At 42.3% G+C, this 24,415-nt stretch overlaps 1 protein-coding gene across 1 annotated transcript in view; it reads left to right on the top strand.

Moving 5' to 3' along the window:
• fam222a (family with sequence similarity 222 member A) overlaps window positions 1-24,415 on the top strand; it is a 47,446-nt gene that overhangs the window by 7,567 nt on the left and 15,464 nt on the right. Inside the window, exon 2 of the mRNA XM_041999719.1 lies at window positions 17,254-17,396. Coding sequence (XP_041855653.1) covers window positions 17,300-17,396 — 97 coding nt within the window. The 5' untranslated portion in view covers window positions 17,254-17,299. The remainder of the gene's footprint in view (window positions 1-17,253; window positions 17,397-24,415) is intronic.

Below are 24,415 nucleotides of genomic sequence, written 5' to 3'. Positions count from 1 at the left end.
TCATATTAAACTTTTACTTGTTTGTGATAAAACATCACAGCTGCTCAAATAGACCTTCTGCATCAAATTAAATGTTTTGACTTGTGCTCGCCAGTTGTGGTGTTTGTGTTCATGGATAGACAAGTTGTAGTTTTATAGCAGTAATGTTTTATTAAGGGAGTTTCTTTAAAGAACATCAACCATATCTGATATTTGCCCATCTGTGCTCTCTCTCCATTTTCTGTTCTGTGCCATCTTTTCTAATCCAGGCTCATGCACCATTGGTAAAATTGACAGCTTTGCACGTCCTGGGAACTTCATACTGATAAAATAAACATACATCACCACCACCCCCCTCCTTCATCTCCGTGGCATGCTTCTGTGGCTGCGTCTATAGAAACAGCTGTCCAGCTGTCACAGCAGGCAGCTAGTCAGCCGCTCTCCGAGGCAACATCTGTAGAGACTGAACGCACAGGGGCAGCCTGCCGTTCTCTGCTTGTCCCCAAAGACCGTAGAAGTATGTCAGGCCTTTTGGCTACACATTACCACTGACCACATCAACCATGTCGATGGCTTTTGACTGAACGTTATCTGCTCTTGTGCCACTTAAATAAGGTCCGCAAGGCATCAGACTGCCACTCATATTGTCACTGCAGTTCCTACAAACAAAACCTTTGACTATACAGCCAAAAGAAAGAAAGAGAGAGAAAAAAACAGCCCATTATCGTATCCATTAATAGTCATCTGCCTCTGCATGGATGTGTGTGTGTATGTGTGTGCACGTGTGTGTAAACAAAATCCCAACGAGCAAGGTGCAATGGCCTGGAACTGACGAGAACCCACCGGGAGAGTCTTTCCTTGATGTAGCCCCCTACTTCTACTCTCCCTCCCCACCATCTTTCCCCTCCTGGCAGCGGAGTGACGGTGAGGCAGGCGGCGGGGGGCACAGAGCCATGTGAGTGGGGAGATGAACAGAGTTGCGGTCCCCTCTGTCAGCCACAAACTAGGCTCAGGGAGATCGCATGGGATTCTCTCCTGGGAAAGAGCAGAGGGAAGAAGAGGGAAAGCAGCTGTTTAGTGTTTTTCTCTCACTTCCTCGGCAGCTCACTTGTGTTTTTCCTCGCTCTGTCATCTTCTCTGCGGCTGTCATTAACTGTCTTTCTTTCTTTCTTTCTTTCTTTCTTTCTTTCTTTCTTTCTTTCTTTCTTTCTTTCTTTCTTTCTTTCTTTCTTTCTTTCTTTCTTTCTTTCTTTCGCCTTGTTTTGATAGAGATATTAGGCAGGAGATGTGAGGGGCAGAGTGGGAAATGACTTGTGACAAAGGTCCCTTAGCCAACAGCAGAGCAGTGGCTGTTGCCATTAGACCCCTAAGCGCCCCACTGTCTCTCTTGATGAGTTTCCTTCTAATGGAGGAAATGCTGTGAGTAAACATGGATGAGACCAGAACTTGTGCTTGTGTGTCTGTCATAGGCTTCTTTGTGCATGTTTTTAGGAACCTATTAAAGAACTGATTATTTCATCACTCCTCTTGATAACTGAGGACCTCTAATGCATACCGTGCCTCTCCATACAGCTACGGAGTCATCGAGGCTGTGGGCAAAGTTTGATGGATCCTGTTTACTGGTGCTGAGAGAATAGCTGGGTATCTCAAATTAAGTGTCACTTAAAGCCTGTCTTTTAGTCAGCTTTCTGTTTTGTTCCCCCATCTCTTGTGGCAGCACTGTGCTGCCAATTGTAACAGGGATTGAGAGGAAGACATTTGGTGATTACACATTCTGTCATGATTGAGGGGCGAAGCCTGCAACTCGATGCAAAACAAAATTCCATATGGCTGTAGTGAAATCTCTACACACACTGTTACTTTCAAGCAGCCCCTGTCCTGATGACAGCAAACTCGCCTGCTCATGACTTATCGTTTTATCATTTAAATTTACTCCATTGATGCTTGCTGCTGTGATTGACGGCTGGGCTTGAAAGCCACAGCTATCTCAATTGAGACGCAGCAGCCAGTTGGTAACCGTGACAATGGTCTCTCCTCTTTGCCTTGTTTTCACACATTTTCTGCTGTCACAGAAACCTCACCGATTGCTTCTTCGCCAAGACAGCATACTATTAATCTTTTAAATAAGGGCCACCGCCCAGCCGTATTGTGTGCAGAGAACCAAGAGGACTATGTGAGGCCACACTGAAAAGGAAAAGGGGGCAGCTGGAGTTGAATCTGTCTCAATGTTGCAGGAAAGCTGAACCTCCTTAAATTCAAAATTATGAGGCATCTGATAGTAGTTATGGAGATAGATCCTGGTGAGGTTTGAGTATGGCTAGTACACTCTGACCCCTTCTGAGAAGTCAGAGTGGTTTGTTGTCTTCTACTGCTTCCAGCTTTGCTTTCCAGGTAGATTCTTGGCTTTCATCTGCATTATGGCACTCTGAATAAAAACCAATGTGTTTATAGTCATTTTCTTTTTCTGTGCATTTTTCTTATTCCTTTCAGCATGGTTAGAATAGGCTTTTTTTTTATTCTGGGCTCAAATAGCATAACAGCAACCTTTTCTGAAATGGCAAACCATTGATGCATTGTGATGTGACCTCAAAAGGCAGAATTACCCATTGTCCCCTTGTGCTTAGCTGACAGTTTGCTTAAAGAATGTACAAACCTGAATAAAATAATGTTGACCTTGCCAATTAAGTGTCTTAAAACTGAGAAAAAATGTTTTACCTCAATCTTAAGAAGCCTTCCTGCTCTGAATTTATGCTTTTGTGTTTAATTAGTTGTGATTTGTGAACATTTGCATGGTGGTAGAAACTCTTGTTGTGAGTCCTTGTACTTCCTGGTCAAGTGGTTGTTGATGGAAAATTGCTGCAAGGCTTCTGACACCTTGTGCTTTGTAATGAGTACCTTCTTGTGCAGAATAGCCCCATTAACCACACTCCTCATGGATGAGAAACATGTGGCAGGGGTTTTTGGCATCTTGGTCAAAGGAATGTTTATGGCGCTTAAGAATAATGAACTCACAGGATCTGTGCATAACTTCTTAATGCTTTTTTTTTTTTTAGTTTTCTGTCTGGCCATGGAAACCCAGTGAGGCAAGGCAACCTAGATGACTAATTGACTCCCAGGTCAGAGCTACATGATAGCAAGACTGCTGGTCAATGGAAATGGATATACTTTCCCCTAGAGCGAAGCTGTGACTGCTTTGTGTTTGTCCATGTGGTCATGGTCCAGTACATGCATGCAGACATGAGTGACCGACTGACATGAGTGTTCATCTTCCATGGTCCACAGCTGCTTTAGCACTTTAAAAACACACACAAAAAGTCATTTTAGTAACAAAATGTGTTTTGATTACTGTAATATATGGTTTAGTCTTTCTTTTGATTTCAGATGATACTTGTGGGAAATATTAAGAGTTTGAACAGCAGGGAATAATTGAACTGAAGTTTTTTTTTAATGTTAAAAAACCTGAAAGAGTAGAAGCCTTATTTTGTAATATTTGACATCAATTTTAACATAAGTATTTAATGAAAAATGTCCTGAGGGCATTGCAGTTGTTTTACTAAGCTAAAGGTTCTCTTTCCTTTATATCTGCACAGTCTCATTGCATGGCTCTCTCTTTTTTTCTCTTCTTTTTTTATTTATTTATTTATTTGTTTTTTTTAGCAAGGAAGTGTCCCCTTTTTTATGTGCAGCTCTTTACGCACAAAGCTGAGAGAGTAACTGTTGGTCCTTGAAATGTGCATTTTTGGCTGTCTTCTCCCTGAATGAGTAAAAGTGTCTGCACAGTGGTGTGTTTTTATGCTTGTTTGCAGGTTAAACACAACCACTGCTGTCCCAGATTCACATGCAACACCATCACCAACCTCCCCCTTCACCGCTCCACCTGATTTCGATCCCCAGCAACCAGCTTGAGTGCCACGAGCCTCCTCCCCTCCGCCTGACATCTAAAAAAGATTCTCTTAGTTCCTCTAGTTTCAAAGTGCTCACATAGCTTGACTATGTCAAAGAATGCCCCTCCTTTCTGACCCCTCCTCCTGGAGACAGCACTCTTGACCTGCTGCCCTATTGTTTCCAGCAGGGATGGATGGGGAGCCGCCTCTGCCAGCGCGATCCTTCACTCAATAGCTGCTCCATCTGTTGACTGCGTGACTCTGGGTTACAAGCAGGGATTTTGCTCCGTCTGTGCAGGGTGTGAAAGGAGCTATCTCAGGGGGCTTCATGAATAGGTTTTTAAAACTGCACTAGAAGGGTGTTGTGATGCCTCTCACACCCCACCCTCCACCCACCTCCACAGCCGGCTGGGTGTGTGCAGGATGAGAGGCCTTCATTGTGCTTGTTCACAGGCCCCCAGGCAACAGGGTCACCTTGTCCCCAAACAAATGCTGCCCTCACTGGAATTGTTGGCACTATGTTTGCGTGGTTGCAAGCGTGCATGTGTGTGTGTGTGTGTATCTGTGTGGCTGTGTGTGTGCTTGCATGTTAAGGGGGAATGAGTTTTTGAGTATAAGAATGTATCATCAGGAAAAGGGCAGAGGCCTTGCCTGTGAGGACATTTATCTTACATCTCTGCCTTTCACATCAAGACCTATTCAGTGCAGCCTGTCTGTGTCAGGCGCTTAAAGGACATTACAGATAGAGAAACTCACTGGGCTGCTTCACAGGTCAAACTTCTCTCACTGAATATTTAGACCTGCAACACTACAAATGTCTTTCTCTTTTTCTTTTGTATCCTCAGCATTTAAAGGAAAAAGATAAGCTTGAGTTTCTGTCTGGTTGAACTGGTGTTGGTGCAGTGCTTTGAGCTCTTGACGCAGGTCTACTGTCTGGTTTGTCTTTTTAACAGTGGGTTTTGGTGAACAAAAATTAAATTTCTGGCTGTTTTGACAGCTGGTTGGCCTTCAGTAATTAATGTTGAAATTGCAGTGTGCTATGTATTTGTACTAAAGTTCTCTGTCTGTGTGTTTGGGAGGTGATGTTTGGATATTTCTTGTAAGAGAAAATAAGCAGGATTTCTCCCTCTGGGATCCTCCTCCATGAAAAAAAAAATCTCATTAACTCAAAAATTTGTTTAAAACCATTTTTGTATTGGAAAATCCATTATTTTATTGTTATTTCCAACCATTCACTTTCATCCCTGGTTTCCTAATCTTTGTCCTCTATCAAACAGCCATAGATGCAGTTTCATCACTGGAGCCTGATCATGTCAGATGTCATGCGATGTCCTCAACATACCTTTACATCAGTTAAGGTGATTAAAGTTGCAGGATTGCTCTCATCGTGTTTTCTGCACATGCATTTATACCTCTTCACCATCCTCCTTAGGCTGAGAAAACACAAAGTGAGCATGAGACAGAGAAGCAGGTTCGGGCACAGAGCCCCTTCAGCAGATGACACAGAGTTGAAGAAGGAGGGGGTTGTTGAGTGGAATGAGTGGTGGTAGAAAACTGCAGTGACAGCAGAATGAATAAATTGAAAAATTCTCTCATTGTAAATTGTCTATCGCTCGTGACAAACGATCTGATAGGCAAGCAGCCCGGGTTTCCGACGCATCCGTCCCAATAGAGCTGTGAATAACTGGTCTATCTCCACACTGCTTAGCACTGGCCCCGCACTTAATAATTCATACAGTGTGAAATATTTTCCCCGGTACAGATATGCCAAAGAGCTGCCGCCAGCAGGCGGGGGCGGTGAGGAAGGTGTCCCTGTGGTGCTAATTTGGGGGATGGTGACGTGCATAGATTTCTAAGGGGGCTCTAGTTTGGAGGAGATGCCTCAGACACATTTGCTCTCCTGTATGCTCTGTCTGTTACTGGAAAGAGTTGAGCTAGAGACGCAGAGAGCGAGAGAGTGCAGATGACATTTAACTCATGGCTGATCTGCCTTAAACAGGGAAAAGAAAGGGGAAATACATTTCTATTTAAGTGGACTGAACACATTTATCCATGGCTGTCAAGGCAAAAGGAGGCAGTAAACCAGCTAAGTAATTTTTGCTGTTTGCCCTGGTGGCTTGTGCTTGTAGTTGACATCAGAGGTAGCAGGTGTCTGTGGACACCTGGTTCATGTCTCCTGTTTCCATCAAGTGACTCCTCCTGCCTCAGGCTCTTTCAGGAGTTCAGCAGCCAAAAGCAACTATCACAGTCTCTGACCTTATTGTCTCCTTTATTCAGAGTTCACACCAACCTAAGCTATAAAGACCTGCTCGCATGTGCGTGCATGAGCGTGAGCAGATGTGTGCTTGAATGTGACAGTGTCATATTGCCTGTGTGGTTTTGTGTGACTTGCTCTGCAGCTCAGTCCTGTACAAACTGGGTTTTTATGGTTCGCATTCAGGCCCTGATACCAATTATGCAAACTATTAAAAATTTAAGGAGGACAGTCTTTTATAATTTAATCCTAAAGTAATAGATTCTATTAAAAATGCATGAGAGGAGCTTTATAGATGGAGCTAGAATTAGTGTCTATCAAAGACTCCAGTCAAGGATGCAAGGGGAATGGGCAGTCAGAGTGGTGGTATTGCCTCATTATTTAAATAGGATATGATTACCATAGAACATGAGACCTTCAGAGCTGAAGCACAGCTTGCTGGCCACTATAACCATGAGGAGGAGGCTCCTCAGAGGAAGATCTCCCTCGTCAATGGTAAAACGAAACTGGGCTTGGATTTCCTGTTCTAACTTTCACAAATGGGTTTTGAAGTGACATGCGATTTGTTGTGGTTTAGAGCACTGTCACTAAAATACTCTTTGTCATCTTGGGTTTCTCCTGCCTGTTGTTTCACTTGAGATTGTTTCTTGTCCTTGCTGAAAGCATGTAGAAGGTGTTCAAGCATGAAAACAGGAAGCCTGCAGTGTTGTAACTTAATGGCTTATACTGCAAGCGAGAGGCAAACCTTTTACTGGCCTCACTACTCCTCGGTTTACCCCACAGAGCTTCCTGAACAGGTCTGAATTTCCACAGTATGTGTGCTATCTTTAACAAAGCCACCTTATTTGCACTGTTTAGCCTTTCAGGAGCTTAACCGTTTTTCTGCATCACTGCTTTTAAAGGGTACAGATAACTGATTTTAACTTCTGTGTGTGCTTTGCTTCAGTTATCGCAGGTAGAGAACTGCAGCGACTCACATATCATAACAGACTCAGAGAAAGCTCTGTGGTTATTAATGTGGTGCAAAATGTGGATTTAAAAAGGCAATAAAAATTGGAATCCTTGTGAAGCTTATATGGATTTAAAGTTCTGCCTCAGAGGTAAATTCCTTGCCTTTTTGATGTAATGGTTGCCTGTTTATGGAATAAATCCAATAGGCTTAATCAATCATCTCCATGGAAAGGTCAAGTGGAGAAGCTCTGGTGTTTGAAGTGCTTATCCTATGGAGGAGTGCCAGAAATGTGACACCTCCTTATGAGTGGGCGGTAGCAAGCAGATTAGTGATGGACAGGGTGGCCCAGGGGGATGATTTAGGGAGATTCAGCTCTAAATACTCTGTGTATACCAGAGAAGGAGAAACTATAAGCTGCCTTCCTCCATTCTGTAATTTTGAACAAAAAATCATTTTTATTAGATTAAAAAGAAAAATGGGGGAAAGTAAATGGAAAGTAAGAGAGGGTAACCACTGATGCTGAGAGGTGAGCAAAAAGTTTTGGTTTTAACCTCCTTGTCGAAGATTTATGTTTAATGTTGCTCTAAGTTACCAGTTGGTCTCATCCCTCTGCAGTCTAATCTAATCTGGATAGGGTAGCTATGGGCAGCATCTGCGCTCAGAGTTGAAATAAGGCTTTCTCTCTGCCTAATCCTCTATCCAGGGATCACTCAGTAGGGTGAAGACAATTACCAGCCTGCTTTCTCATGCTAATGGAATCTCTAACTAGATCTTACCGAAAGAGGAAAAAATAGATGGAGGAGGAAGAGAAGCGGGGACAATGGCGCAGAAAGATGACCCAACTAAAATGGGTTTTTAGATTACCATTTAATTATTGATAGAGACCCAGTTGTAAGGCCTAAGGTCAGGATTTAAACAGCATTTCCCAAGAAAAGAGACAGATTATGAAGTTATTTTGGTGTGTGTTGGGGGTCAAAAAGTTGCTGAGACAGGGCTGATGTCAACGACATATCGGCAGCTGTGTGCCCGGTAGCCTGCCTTTCACCTTTTTATCACCTGCCTCCAGCAAGGTGTCTGGAGTGGTTTTAAATTGCATTAATATGCAGGAATTTATAGATTGCCTCCCTTGGCATTTCTGCAGGGAGGGGAAGAGAGTATTACGGTCTCCATCTGCACTAATTACTGGGTCTTGGCAGTGTTACCTGTCTCTTGTGAAGGACAAACCAAGGCACCAAGCAGTAACACACAGCTCATCTGCCGGGAAGTCTTCAAGAAGAGATATGTCTCTGAGGCCCTTTTACTCGAATATGTTTGATGCCTTGAATATCATTTAAAAAAATCTCTGCCAGAAATAAAAATGAAATAAATTATTCTGTCAAGCTTTTCCCATAGAACAAATGCTAACAGACTTCCCACCTGATTTTAGTGATAGCTGCATGTAAGCTATTGTTAAACTGCCTCCAGTTTGTCAGAGTAGTACCTCAAGAATAAATCTAAACAGATGCAAAAACAGCCTTGGTCTCTTTGAGGATGGGCTTTGAAACCTGGAGCAAAAAGCAAGTTTTTGGTTTACCAAAAAAAGAATCACAGAAGCAATGAAATGTATAAAAAAATCCTTGAGAAGAAGGAGATAATCAGTCTGCACAGATGCTGTGATTTCCCCCATGACCTTACTGCTTAATTCTCTCATAGATGGTCAAGCTCACTGACCATCTACGAGCATTTACCATTTGAATTTATAACAGCTTCTTTTGGGACTCCTTGAGCCCTGAAATCTACACTTTGCCTGTAACTTTTCGTTTTATGTGTTCCTGGTTTTCTTCATCAAATCTGCATGTGGGAATTTTTCAACCAGCTGTGGGTTTCTCGGGTTTCTGTATTTGTCTGTCTGCCTGTCAGAAAGTCTTCCTGGATCATTGCTCCACAAACATTTGCTGATGTTTGTGCCATCTGTGCTTTTAGCCAGCAGGTGATTACCAACCACAGGCTTACCTCCCACTCTGTCCAACTGGATTTTCTTTGTTGGCATGGTCCAGGCCAACTTCTACAGGGAGAAGTATGACAACAGCTGGAGTAAGGGGAAGGACTGCGGAGTTTCAGTGACAGAAACGGCAGTAAGGAGAAAACATGTTGGGGACAATGTCTGCAAACATTTCCAGCGAGCTTAACTGCGAGCACATATGTCATCCTCTCTTTTTTAGTCCTTAATATCCAGCAGAGCAAAAATGGCTTGGTCACACTTGAGATATATCAAATGAGATCAGTGTCAACATTTCAACGGTGCACTATTTGATTGCCTTGTGGGCTTCACAACACACTAATGTTATGCATGACTGAATATTGGATCTGTGACACCCTCCAGTGAATGACGGTGAAGTTGTCGTTTAGACCAAGGGAATTGGGGTCACCTTAGGTTCTGCAGAAAGCGATGTTTGAACTCAGCCTGTGAAAGTGAAAGAAAGAAATTGCATTGTTTGAATTTAATTATATTCCATTGATTTACTGAACACCTATTAATAAGCAGGAGCATTTTGCGCAAAGGTTTCTTCTCTTGTTTTTTTTTTGTTTTTTGTTTTGTTTTCAGTTTTTTTTTCTCGCCTCACTCCATTTCATCATAAATTGACATAAGCTTTTCTTTGAAGTTCAGGAGCCAAGCTGAGAAATGACAGCACAACAAACAATGAACAAAACACACAAAAAAGACAATGAACACTGTTTGAATATTCAAGCTAACAACCACGGGGTGGGTAGGAGTGGGGGGGGGGACCGTTGTTTCATTGTTGTAGTGTTAAGCCATGAATGGACCTGTCTGGGACAATAAAGAATTGTGTCACATTGGGATAAGAAATTTTGCAATATCAACAGTGCTTTACAAATGGTGTGTAATAAGGTTTACAGAAAAAATATATATACTCCAGCATGAAAACCAGAAAGCACAGCTTGTTTCTCACATCTGGGTGAAATTAGTGCTAAGGGCTGATGATTTATGTTTAAGGTCCTTCCTAGTGTGTCTGAATCTGCAGCAAAAATCATATAAAAAGGCTCATTTTGATTTTTTTTAAGAGCGATGTGAAGTTTTATAGTTGCAATGTGTTCAACAGTGTTCTGGTGTGTTGCTAATCAGCAGCTCGATATGAACTCCATATTTGTTCCGTTGGTTCACAGGGTTTAGATGGCGATTGATGCAGCTATTCTGTAAAACAATACAACAAAGGCAGCAATAAAAGGATAGGAGGATGTGTTTCCCCGGTGGTTTGCCTGACAATCTCAAGCCACACACTCATTGCTCAATATCCTTCGCTGCCATGAACAGGAGGGCAGAGACTCAGTCATGTTGTAAGAACACCTTAATAGCACTATGCTGAAAATGTGGACTCTAGTGAGCCAGTCTTTTTGTTTGTTTGTATGTTTATGGTACAGATAATTTATTCATCTAAATTACTTCCTTGTCTAAACTAATGCTAGAGTTTTTGCTTTTCAAAGCTTCTTTCATTTTAAGTTTATCTTGTGTGCGTTGTTTGTTTTATAGCATAATGCATAAACATTTGAATGACAATCAGCTATATAAAAGTGGGCAGTTTTTCTAGCATCTGTTATACTGTAGATAGTTATACTGCTGAAAAGGCAACATGACAGACTCAGTCAGCAATATTGTTACACTTTCAAGTAATCCACTGGGGCTTTATGTAAATGTCACATGTGATTGACCGATGTGAAGGTTAGGCTGATCAGGCTTAGCTTACTGTAACCCCAGTACTTGTCCACAAATAGTGTAGGCTTTGAAAAAGTTTCTAAAGATTTATATAACTAATGTTTAGCTAATTTTGACAGGAAGCTGCACTTGTAATACTTCAGAGAACTGTTAGCTGATTGCTTCCTAGTACTGCAGTAGTTCATGCATTGTTTTCCTCACTAGCTTGAACGGCCGTGCTTTAAAGTTTAGTCAAAGTTGTTACAGTATGAATTGTGGCATCTGGCGCAGGTTTAACGAGTGAGCAGGACCCTGTGAGTCACTCTCTCTCATCACAGATGACACTAAACTGGAGCACATGACCCAGTCCTAACAGTAGCCACCTGTAGGCTGGGGTCTGTCAAATTTTGGGGGATTAATGGAGCTGTCTGGAGCTGGGACATGCACTGACAGACTCTTCTAGTTCCTTTTAAGGTTTACTTTCACATTGCAGCTCGGATACAGAGCAGACACTTTACCGACAGTGCTAATCCTACTAAATATTACACATCAACCTGAATCTAGTTCAAATACAGACTCAAAATCACAGATCTAATTCTATTAGTCTAAATTTCAGAGAATCTGAATTGCAGCCTTTTGCATTTTCAAAATCTTGAGCCTCAAGTACTCATTGCTTTGTGATTTCTTTTTTTTCAGCATTAATGTAACTCAGTGCTGCTCAAAGAAGCAGTGGTTGGCTGTGAAGTCAATTAGTCCTCATTGCTATTACAGGGTTGACATTAGTCTAGGCAAGCGTGTTTTGATTAGAGATGACGGACGACTCACTGCTTTTGGACTGCCTGACATTCCTCACCCTTCATCCCATGGGTGAAGCTATTGAAGCTGACTGGAATATGGAAAGCTAGCAGCTGAGTGTTTTTGCCAAGATGCCCTTCATCTGCAGAGAAACCTTTTATAAATATGACTGCTCAGAATACAGGGCTGTATAAGCTCCAATAACAGTGACATGCTACATCACATATATAAGTCTCAGCTGCCAATATGTTATTCCAACACTGTATATCATAGCAATAATGCCCAAACTGTGGGCTTTTACACACAATGGCCTTTTGTTGTGCAGGTTATTTATTGTGCTGGTGTGAGATTGTGCAGAGCTGGTGGGTGAGTGCATCCAGGGGCTTATATTGTTAGGGAATCAGTGGCTCTTGTTTGTGGAACTGGGAGGGTTTGTTAACAATGCCTTTTTTATGTCCCAGAGTGCGTGCCTGTCGGCAAACGTCCCCTCAGAATTTTTGTTTGTGTGTGGTTTTGTTGCTTGTGTGCTTGTATGTGGATCAGGGTCGGAGAACATAACTCTCTCATTGTGTGCCACATCCAAATAGAGCAGTTTTATGTCAGGCACACGTGAGCATTAGTATGTGGGTGTTTTGAATATACAGTATGAGTGCAAATTATTTAGTGCTGGTGTGTGGAAAGTGCTGAGCCGAAAGGGGTTCACTGCTAGTCCTTCCTAATGGAGCCTTTCACTCTTCCTCCATTCATGTGACGGTATGGTGACGGAGAAGGGGGAGCCAGGGATTAACGGGGTAGAGGCAGTGCCTTGTTAAAGAAAAAGAAAGGGTTTGAGTGTGTCGATTGGATTAACTTGTTTGGGCTTATTAAGAGGGGAGACACAGCAGCTTGTTAAAAGCACTGCATGGGGTGTCCCATAGTGAGACGGCAGGGTCACCATTCAATTAGGATGAAGCCCCGCCCCCGCACATTATGTAGGTTGTCTGCTAGGGTTCTGACATTTTAAAAGGAAGTTTCACAGAAGACATTTAGACTTAGACTGTTTAAGACTGATTTTGATTTTCTGTAAAGAAAACAGAGGATTTTTTAACTTATCACTCATTTCATAATATTAATACAATACTTGTTATTGATCTAGCTTTAAAATCTGTCAAGGGAGGGTGAGGACACTGATACTTGATTCACTAAAACTTTGGATCACAATAGAACCTTATGTCTGCCCACAGATTCTTTGTTTATATTAAGTAAACAATCTGACAAGGACTTGAATGCTACTGTATTACACACCTGAAATGATCCAACACATACTTGCATCTAACTTTTGTCTTCAGTGGGCAAGGCATCAATTTGCATAGATTCTGGGGTCAAATGACTGCAGCAGTCGTGGGTATTTATTGACTCCAGCTCTGATGGACAATAGTGGAAACATGACACTGTTGTGGACACACAAATTTTTGAGCATGTGCTGCAGTGAGGGCTGCAAGGTTTAATGCAGCTTCAACATAAGTTACAGAAACACATTTAGAACCAAACTTTTGCTCCACAATTGACAGTAGCAAACCCACAGATTCATTTTACCAGTCTTCAAGCTAGCTAGTATAATGTAATGCTGGTTTTTGTGGCCCAGTCAAAAAGTGTATGCTTGTTTCCTTCTTTTCTGTTTTCTTTTCTTTTTTTTCTGAAATGTAGGATTATGTCTACTACAGTCTATAGGATAATCAAATACCAGCCTTCCTACTGGTGCTCATCCTAGGAGCAGTGATTTGAATGTATAGTATCACTGAGGGACCTCTGGGTTCCCATGAATTCAAAGAAAAAAAAGAAAAAAGGATTTTTGGTATAAAAAAAATAGTGTATAAATTAGCAACAAAGCATGCCTCCTTACCATATTAATCTCCATACCTAAGCTTTCTTCTCACTGTACATCTGGGATTCTGTAGATCACACCAATGTTGGATGCAGATTGATCAATATGAATGCAGGTGAGTTTTTCCAAGAAATCCTAGTTTTTATTTGACAATTTAAGCCAAAGTTTACTAATACAGCTTTAGACACAGTGTGATTAATATTTATATTTGCAAAATACTATAGACAACTGAAAAAAAATAGAGATTAAATAAAATCTGATAAGCCAAGAAGGTATGAATGAACAAACGTTTTATCCTTTTTTCTTTTTTGTATGTCTTCACACCCTTTTGCCATCTACCAAAGGTATTGAGGTTTAATAGCCAGCCCTGCCTATCAGCTTCTTCAGTCTGTCTTTCACCTGAAACATGTGTGGCTCAACACATACTCCGTTTATTCACCCATGACCACCCTGTTACACCCCACACTTGGCAGGATGCTTATCTGAGCAGACAGCTTTGGTGAGGGGAGCCATCTCCTCTGATCTCCTCTGCAGTTTAAGAACCTTTTAACTAAGAAATAGCCCTCTGCCAAGCCCACCGCCTCTTGATTCCGGCTTATTCCCTCATCTCATGGGACTGATCTTCCGCCCCCATTGCAAACCCTGCAGCAGCGTTAGCAGAACGGAAAAGCGCCGATAGACATCCTGGCTTTTGAGATATCCCTGCACTGGTGTAATAGGAGATGTGTGAGTGGATTTGATGAGTGAGTGAAGTGCAGGTGGTGTTTTGAGCAGCATGTAGGGCAGTGAGTGTCCACACACACACACACATGCTCTTGCACCTTTACAGAGATTGACCTCAGTGAAACAGGCTTTTTCAGGGCAGCTGGGTGATGGGTCACAGGCTTTTGGTTTCTGAGATAATTTCCTGTCACTGATAGACATTGGCTAAGTAGCACAATAACCTAATAGGAGAAGATGAGGGAAAAGGGGGCATGACAAACAAGCTGAAGACTTGCTCCTTGTGCCTTGCTCTTAAAGGCAATAATAAGAGAAAATTGGTTCCTGAAATTGAATTGAAAAAAAGCCTGTCTCTTTCAGCAAAGTATAATGCCTCTGAATACATTTGGTGAGCACCAAATGGAGAAAAATGGAGGGTAGTTACACGATTGTCTTTCATTTCAGAGAGAAAACTGTGGCGGCATCCCCTGTTAAGACTAGCTTTTAGTATCAATCAACACCACGTGCCCACTTTCCCTCTCTCATCCACTATCTTTGAACAAATGGACTGTGAGGATGGGCTCGTTGTGAAATTAGTATCCTCACAGAGAGAACACAGAGAAAGGATTATGTGAATAGTCAGTAATGAGCTCAAAGTGCCAGTGTGTTTGGGCCAGGCCTGTCTGTGTGTGAGAGGAAATGGCACTGCAAGCGACCTTTTTCTTTATTTTTTTTTTTTTTTTTTTTGCTCAAGCACCTGGCGAGACATAGAGTGGTCCCTCTCTTCCATCTGCAATGTGTGTTTGTGTGTGTGTAAGCTAGTGTGTGTGTGTGACAGAGAGAGGGTTAGCTGTGCAGATTTAATTTTCTCATATCTATCAGGGTGATGCATTTTTAGTGCTTTTCTCACTGTCAGGTTTGTGCTAAAAGTGTTGTTTTGTGCTGCTCATAGTAGGCTTTAAAAATACACATGACTTAGAGTGTTAAGTGCATTGTACAAGCCTCAGGGTCTGAGGTCAAATGTAATGTCTTGAGAAAACGGTTTTATGAAAAAAAAAGGCTTTTCATGGGTGAAAGGCTGAATTGTTAGCAGGATAGATGCATTTTTGCAACACCTGCTCCTGATCTTTATTCAACCCAGGAAAGTCATTCAGTGTTAATTATAGGACAGCAACATGTGCTTGTCTATCATGCTTCCTTTCTGCATTTATCAATCCACTGATCATAAGACCAGCTGAATACTGGCACTAAATTTAGATCCGCTAATCTAATCTCTGGTTTAAAAAGTAGAATCTGTGTAAGGAAAATTCACTTCCAACCACAGCGCTGTCTACACTTTTCTGACTTTTTTTGGTCAACTGACTGGAAGATTTTTCTCAGTATTTTAACTGAATTTCTTAAATCGTAGGATGTGTTCTAATTTTTTCAGAGCATGTTTTAAGGTCAAATGAAGTAGAAGTAAATTCAGTTACTTAACATTAAATCCTGATATTTTTTGTGCTGTTTCATATGACTTAATTGTGTTTTCCCACCGTGGTCAAGTGGCACAAGTATACAGGGTGATTTATAAAGGTTGTTTTGACTAAATGCTTCAATAACTGGTATAATGTTTTGATGATTTTTAGCGGTGGGCTATATTTTGCCCTTTTCCTTAAATGAGTAAGAGCAACAACCAGAGCTTTATGCACTGCCATTAATTTATCTTGTAATCATTGTAATTGCTTCTTTCATATTAAAATGATAATCTATAAAACTAAGTAATGGACTGATGGCAGGTGGCTAAATGTTCATTTAGTGATTCACTGAGAAAATAAATAACAGAGGACTACCCCGTGACAGGCGCATGAGAAATCATTTTTCAATAATCTGCCACGCATCATGGCAGGAGACGATGCCGCTGACAGCATAGATGAAATATTTGCCTCTGTTCTTTGTTTTAATATGGGAGGAGACCAGCCCAGATGGAAACAATAGTGTTTCATTTTGATGCATTTTGGACAGAGCTAAGATAAAGGGCACAACTGTCTTTGTAGATGCAACATTTATCCATTGTAGGTGACCCTGTGCTTCTGTAGTATTCAGTACAGTGAGAGGATTCAGCAATATGCGCTGAGTAAACAACAGAAGCTTGAATCTCAATCTTTATAATAAAAAAACAACACTTTCTGGATCTAAATTGTTGCTTCAGCTGTTCTCATCTGGCTCATAATCCAAATAGAAGACTTTGTAATCAGTCATCATTGTGTTATGTGACACCACTATGCTTCTGATGAATGATACCCTCTATGCTATTTGATTGTTGAGGGTTCTTATTGAGGGAGCTATGGGTTTCCTTTATATATATTTATAAATAACTGTATCCTGTGTTTCCACTGGAACTGTGATGAGCATTTTGAGAAGAAACTAGCAGCAACAGCCTCCCTGTTCCTGAGTGAAGGTGGCTTAGGGGGGGAGTGTAGAGCTGGAGATTTATAGCCTAGAGGGAGATTGATTAGTGCCGTCACTAGCCCTGATGTACGGTTGGCAGTCTCCCCCTCCCAATCTATTGCATTTGCTCACATACACACTTACATACAACCATACGGCTCAACACACAGCTACACATACATCCAGACGCCGCTTAGGCCCCCAGGCCTTTTCTGACAGTCCCCCAGAGCTGTTGCATGTTAAGTTGTAGCAGACAGACTGCTGTTTTCTCAGCATTACCATTTTTTTCTTCTGTCCATAGATAACGCCATCAATCACCACATACACACTGCCCTGGAAAGAATGTGTCTCAGTGTGCAGGCGTGTTGCTACTTTTTTGTGTGAGGATGTTTTGAGGATGGTTTCACAGACAGGAGATGTGGTTGAATGGCTGTGTGGATGTGCTGTTTGAAGCTGCAGAGTGACTGGCCTGGACTGTGCTCTGAACCCATGTCAACCGTGCTGCCCGAGTGCAGGTGTGTGTTGTCATTCAGCACACAGAGCTGAGAGGCAGACAGCTGTAGGCATGCTTTTCCAATTAAATCCCTGGTGAGAAACCCAGTCCATCCAGCCCACAGCCAGTCCCCTTGCCAGACACAGCCACGGAGCTTTGACCTCAGATCAGCTCACTTTTGCATTCTTCTTTTTATTCCTCTTTTTCTGTTGCAGGTTGGCCTTAGAAGTCCCCCGGCTGTAGTACTGTGCCCACCTCGCCATGCTGGCCTGTCTGCAGAGGAGGCAGAACCCTCAACCCCAGCACCCGGTGTGTGCCAGCAAGACCCTGGAGCCACCGCAAGCCCTAGGACGGAAATGTAAGTTTACAACCTGAGGGAGCAATGGAGGGGTCAGGAGTTCAGCTTTCCTAAAGCTAAGGAATGAGAAAGGCCTTTGTTTGTCATTTGTATTTAATCTATTGCTCACTGTGAATGATGGAAATAGTGGTTAACCCTAAGTTCGAGGTGAAGAAAAATAGACTTTCCAGTTTCTATTGTTGTCACTGTGTTCCCTCACTACTCTGTGGAATTCTAAACAGTTTAATTCACTTTGCACTTAGACCTTGGATTGCCATGTTGTTTAGCTACTCATTGTGAGGGAGGCTGTTTAACTGTGCTGATCGTGCAGTCGTGGCAACAGGGCTCAACAGACAGTGTTTAACGTGCCTCACTGGCCTTAACTGACCCTGAGGGTCTGTAAACATTTACAGTGTCTGGCCCTAGCCATGCCGGCCGCATGTAAAGCGTGGCTGCTGCTGTGTTTGCTCACTGAGCACCAACCTCTGTCCTCTCACAAAATGGTGTGAAGGGACAAAGAAGAGTCAGGGTTGAAACTGCCAGAATTTACAAAACCACCTCTAACCAGTTTGGAATTAGAACATGCTAGAGCAGTCAAAAAGGTGAATTTCTCCTTAACGTTGTTTCAGCTTTTTCTAGCAGGTGGAAGAATGTTTTCTCTTCCTTATTGAACACCCCTCTAATGGCTTTTGCTTGCATCGCTGACCCATGAGCATCTTAATGCTGATTAAAAATCCTTCAGATGGAAAGGGATCATTAAGTTTTTACCTTAACTTAAAGAGGCTTTGTGGAAATAACCGTATCTGTACTTCTCCATCAGAGGGACATTGATCAGGTTTATAAACAGTCCAGTGAAACACTGTAAAGAGTAGCTCTGATTGGCAAAAGAATACTCAGCTCATCGCTGGCCAATAGCTACTCCTCTGCACTTCAGTTGCCTCTTACAATGGTTGCTATAAACATTGTGAATTTGTGCTACCTCCATCCTCAAATCTGAGGTGTGTTTGCTTGTCCACGAGGATGTTCCATATGGAGGTGTGTATCCAAGAGAGCAGAAACTTGAGAGACAAAAAGAGCTCCATGTGCTCTGGAAAGAGTAGCATTTAGAGGTTCAACCATGCTCACTAATGAACTGTTTGAGAGAGGTGAAGGAAAAAGGAAGGGGAGGTGTAAGGGGGGGTCGCTGTTCAAAATAAAATTAGTGGAGGAGTGGATGGAGGGAAAGGGAAAGAAATGGAGGAAATCCTCAGCAGTCCTCTTAATCGATTCCCCACTTCCAATTTCACAGGATTAGCCCACTTCCTCTCAAGGTCCTTTATTGAGGAGCAGCCAGTGGGAGTTAGGACTCAAATCAATATAGAAAAAGAACAGTCTCCAGTCTTCCCTTTGCCCTCCCTCTTGCAGACCCTCTCTGTCTAACGCTCCATCTCTCTGCCTCTACTTCTCCACCTGTTAAACCCTTTGATTGAAGGACTACCACAACGACTGACTTGAGGTTCATAATGAGGATGTTTGGACATAATAGTCTCCTTTCTGTCCTTGCAAGGGAGGGCGAGTAAGTGTTGGATTTCCACTACTGTGCAAGCTTGGCCTCAATAAGGCAATTGTTCGTTCAGGCCCAGAAGGTGTGCAGAAAAGCAGACAGTGGGTCTGGCTACAGAAGTGTGCACACTCAGGTCACCATGCTGAGCAGGTCCCTGTGACTGATTGGTCATGGCCCAGTTTTTTACCAAAATGGAAGAAGGTTTTGGGTAAGGTGACCTGGGCTCTCAACAGGAGGCCAAAGAGAAGAAATCAGCCCTCAAATGACAGAGTGAGTGAAAGCACTGGAGGGGGGTTACCTGGCAATGAGGTAGAGTTAGGTTTTTCCATTTGCATCTGCTGTCCTTTAGGTGTATGTGTGTGCATGTGTGTGTGTCTGTCTGTTGGGGTGTGCGTGTGTGTGTGTGTGTGTGTGTGTGTGTATGTGTGTGTGAGAGAGAAAGAGAGAGAGAAGTGGGGTGGCAGCGCAGTTGGGATGAGAGGACAAGAAGGGTTTTAGAAATAAACCCTGCATGCAGATGCTGAGTGGCTGCACAGTTCATTGATGCGACTCCCATTAAAAATCCCTCATACCCTCAATAAAAAAGGACTTAACTGGCTCTACCATCAGCTGGAAGCGCTCAGATCGGCTAGCCAGACAATCAATTTCCCTCGAGCGCACAGAGCTTAGCAGGAGAAACGGGAGGCGGAGAGCGGGATGTTTCCATTATCACTGCTCGCTCTGTGTTGGGGCTTGGGAGGGTGGGGTGAGGTACTGAAGTGCAGGGGAGAGAAAGGAGGGAGTACCAGAATGAGATGGAGAAAGAAAGACAAGTGGAGAAGAGAGAGAAGCAGAAGGGGAGACTGAGAAGCTGGCTTTTCAAAAAGCTATTGACCGCCTGCCCTTAAAAATATCATATTGGATTAGCCTCACAGGGGCAGCCTTTTGATATTTTTTTCTTTGGCCGTAGAATTAAAAGGAGTGCAGAGCATTACTTGAATTATAAATCATAGGCACTTGGTTTCACTGCACCCAAATTCCACGCATATGTGGCTACTCTCTCCAGTGCCAGCCCCTGTCATTTTTAATTAAATCCCCCCATGTGGGTGACATTTGTAGTTTGCCCCCTCCTTCATCCTCCTCTCCACGTCTCTCTACCACTGCCCTAGATGGAGACATGAAAGACAGAGACGGCAGCAGAGCCAGGGCCTCTCATCGTGTTGTGCCTCAGAGAGGGCACCCATCCAGACAGATGGGAGAGAAAGGCCCTGCAGGGAAAGGGGGTGAATGGATGCCACTGACCCCAGCCACCCTCAGCTAGTGGTGACCTCTCTCTTTACCCATCCCCTCCCTTGATCATCATCCTCTGTTGTTGATCCGAAGGTCCAGGAAACAGAGGTGAACCTTAAAGCTGTGCTCCTGCAGGGGAAAAAAGGCACACCAGCCCAGTGATGAGTAACACTGAGGTGGCTGGACAGGAGGCCCAGCAGCCCCCACCTCTACTCTGCCTTCTTCTTGGGCCCAGACAGCAATTACTCCGCCACATGTCAGCTAAAGAATAAGAGGTCCAGAATCTGTCACTTGACTGGTCAATGGAGACATTTCTGCCTGGTTATTTTTTTGAATATCTTTTTAAATTTCAGAAAGTTTTCATTTCTTTAATTCCTAGCAGCTGTATTTGTGCCAGGATGACATTTTCTAAGAAAGCAACTGTCACATTGTGTGTGTACATGTTATCCAGGCTTGCTGTAGGTACTGCTCTTGTTAACCACACATCTCATGTTTGCTCCCCATATTTGTCCTATGATTGAATCAGACTTGAGGCCAAATCAGGACATTCCTTTGTCTTGCTGACCCCAAGCACAAGCAAGATTTTTTTTTTTTTTTTGGTTCCAATATAATATTACCCCAGTTAAAAATGTTCTATTGCATATTTCGATTAATTCAGCTGTAGTAAAGTCAGGCATAGACAACAGCATTTATTTTGAGTTAAATCCAACATCCAATCAGTCCAACTAGTGTATAAAAAATGGACTCTAAATCAGCCATGTAGCAGAGACATGTACCCACATATATTTATACACAAGCACTCCTGCAGCAATAACCCTCTGTGACAACACCCTGGAGGCCCAGGGTGCCAATCAGGCAGGTGTAGATGAAAACTCCCACAGGGTCTGATATCCTAGGTTCATGCCATGTCAGGGCAGGTTCAGTCCTCCTCCAGCTTGATCGACAGAGACAACCTTGCCTTGTCACACTCAGCCTTAGGACATGACATAGAGGTTCACCAGGGGATTGTAGTTTTCCTAATAGCCCTGTGCCTCTGCAGGCAGAACTGCCAGAGCCATTAGTTTGCTTTGCTTTTAGCTTCTTCTCTTCCTAAGTCGTGCCCCCATCGAGAGGTAATGCGCTCTGGTAATGACCTCCAGCCACCTCTCCTCTACTATTGTCTCAGACATTGTGAGGCTTAACAGTGGAATTACCTGGTCATATCAAATTGCAGCACAACGCTTCAGTGACGGCTATCTAAGATTTAAAAAAAAAGAGGGAGAGGGGCAGCATTTTTCAGTTGAATATTTAAATGTGGTACCCAGCAGCAGCAGAAATAACAACCTAACCCCTGATTGCCTCAGCACCCTGGAGGTGGGGAGCATATAGTGGAACTAGGGGAGGGGAATGGAGATGGCGAAGGAGAGCAAATCTGCATGCACTTGACCTTTTCCCACTGATTGAACCACCTCATTTCTAACTCCCATTTGGAATTCCACAGGAGGTCCACTGAGACTGTCATTATTCCACATTCTGTAGCAGTGAAGCAGAGGTCATGAGGTATTTTTCATGATAAAAGGTGATTGACGGCTATCTATGGCATCCAGAATTCTTTGCCAGGATGCCTACATATACAATTTCATGTGGGGGATTGCTGCATAGCCACATGGAGTGTATCTGTATCTTCACACTTCAATCTGATTTCTATATTGTGAAAACCAGAGTATTAGAGTTGCAGTTTATTTTAGAGACAACCATAAGATATTGGTTTTATTAATCTTACCTTGTTCATACCATGGTCTCTTCTGTCATGCTGGCGTCTCCGTGCTGGCATACAGAGAGTCATTTCCGGCTGGTAGCATCCTGTGGAGTCATGCCTTCCCTCTGCCCTCTGCCTTCTGCTGTGAACACAGGGGGCCAAGCAATCTTATTGCCTTTAGAGGTGAGCTTGAGGAAGAGGAACTCTACTCTAGTTTTGGTCACAGCATGACTTGGGTTCAAAGGCAGGTTCCTTGTTCCAAAACCTCAGAGCTGGCATTTGGGCATCCCAGGTGCAAGGCTTCACCACCCTCTGTCTTTGCCTGCCAGAGAGTGGGGGTGGGTTGGAGAAGGGGAGCAAGGATACTGAGAGTGTCTGCGGTCCCTCGCAGTCCCACAGGAAATGACACATAAGTTGTGTCCTCACAGAGCTTAACCCACCAGTCTGACTATGAGAGGTGTTGAGGAGGTGTTGCATGTTTCTGGCAGAATAATTAATGTTTTCGTGCTAGAACAAAACAAACCAACCACGATTGCTTGGAACCTAAGAAAGATTTCAGCAATGCTGACTTTAGGAGAAGCGTACACATAAAAAATACAAACGTTCCTATTTTTCTCCCTAAATTACATCTGCTATAACATTTGTCCATTTGTGTTTTAGTTTGACTCCAAATTAGGAAAAGTTAAGACAATCCAAAAAAAATGCAGTTTTTAGATTTACTTTTAATACTTATTTAATTCCAGATAGTATGAGCTCAGGATTATTTAATATTTTTTCTTTATTTTATTTCTTAAGATGCATCCGTTTTCACTTTTCATTCATTTCATTCTGATATACATATAAAAGAGAGCAACTGTAAAGGAAAATAAGGTCACAACAACAAAACAGTAAAACATTTAGCAATGTTGCATTATTTTTCCACCTCTTACCATTTAAAAGGTATTTTGGAATGGAGAATACCAAGAAATTAAGTGTTTCATCTGGTATTTTATACCATTTTTACTGCAAACACATCTTAAGGTGTGAAACTGTATGAGGTCATCATCTTTGCCCTCTTTTTTTTTCAAAAGGACTGCAGTCAGGCAAGTCCAAGTATTCTCAAAATGGTTCGCCATGCTTTTAACGTGTGTAGAATATGGATTGCATTGTCTTGCTGAAAAATACATGGACATCCACAGAAAGGATGTTCAAATAAATCTCTGGATGGTCCTTTTTGTCAGGTCTAGGGCACCTAACATCTGTTTTTTCAACAAAAAAAAAAAAAGAAAAGAAAAGAAAAAGATTCTGAATATTGATAGATCAGACCACAAAACACATTTCCACTGTGTCCCAACCCTTTCTGTCAGTCCACTGCTTCAATGTTTCCATGATACAAAGATGGCTTGTAACTTTTTAAATTTAATGAAGATTAAACTAAGGTTATGGTTTTTGGTGGTACGACTGGGTCCCCCCCAATTGATCTGCTTTATTTGGCTCAGTACACCAAACCAGTCATCAAAAATTACATTAAAGGCATCATAACTCAAGCTTTTTTCACTTAAGGTAGCTATCCAAAGTGGAGCCAATCATTCTGAAGCAGCATTTTCATACCGTAATCCACACCTTCATCAAAACTCAGCTGGAGTACTGTAATAGATTGTATTAGGTGTTAGTGGGTTTTCCATCACTTGTCTTCAGATGGTACAAAATGCTGTTGCACGTCTTTTAACTGGCACACATAAACATGAACACATTTCTCCAGTTTTAGCGTCACTCCATTGGCTGCCTGTTCATTTTATAATCCAGTTTAAAATAATTTTGTCTTTAAATTCCTCCACTGTCGTGCACCACCTCCTTCATCCATACACATCTTCATACTTCATCATATACATGTGTGTGTGTGTATTTTTATTTATTGGATTTTATTGTTTCCTAATTCTTTGATCAGTTTTATTCACTGTGCATTTATCATTCTGTATTGCACTTTGGTCCACTGTGGTTGTTTTAAAGTGTTTTATAAATAAAGTTGGATTTGATTGTCCATCTTAGATACGTTTGAGCCCAGAGAAATCAAAGCTTCCTCTGACATGGTTAACATAAGGCTTCTTTTTCACACAGTAACGTTTTACGCAGCATTTGTTAATGAAACTGTATTGTAGAGCTTGACAAAGTTTCCCAAAGTAATCTCATGTCCATGTGGTTATACCAGCTATTCATAAATGGTGGTTCTTGATTTAGTGAAGGTCTTAGATCATGGATATCTAACTTGCGTCCTTGCCCGTAACACATAGAAAGTCCTCCAGAATCCTTAAATCATTTCAACAATGTGCATTAATGAGGGAAAAATATGTAAATATCTATACAAGTCAAAGCAAAGGTAAAAATCTTAACTGTGTTTAATTACTTACATTTTTCATATTGCCCCAGCTTTTTCTGGGCTTACAGAACCATCAGCTTATGTGAGCATGATGACTTTTTAAGAAGTCTTCTCAAAAAAAATGAAAATGAGAC

This window comes from Melanotaenia boesemani, chromosome 11 (genome assembly GCF_017639745.1).
Source record: "Melanotaenia boesemani isolate fMelBoe1 chromosome 11, fMelBoe1.pri, whole genome shotgun sequence".
Taxonomy (NCBI): Eukaryota; Metazoa; Chordata; class Actinopteri; order Atheriniformes; family Melanotaeniidae; genus Melanotaenia; species Melanotaenia boesemani.
This window is presented reverse-complemented; position numbering and strand designations above follow the sequence as displayed.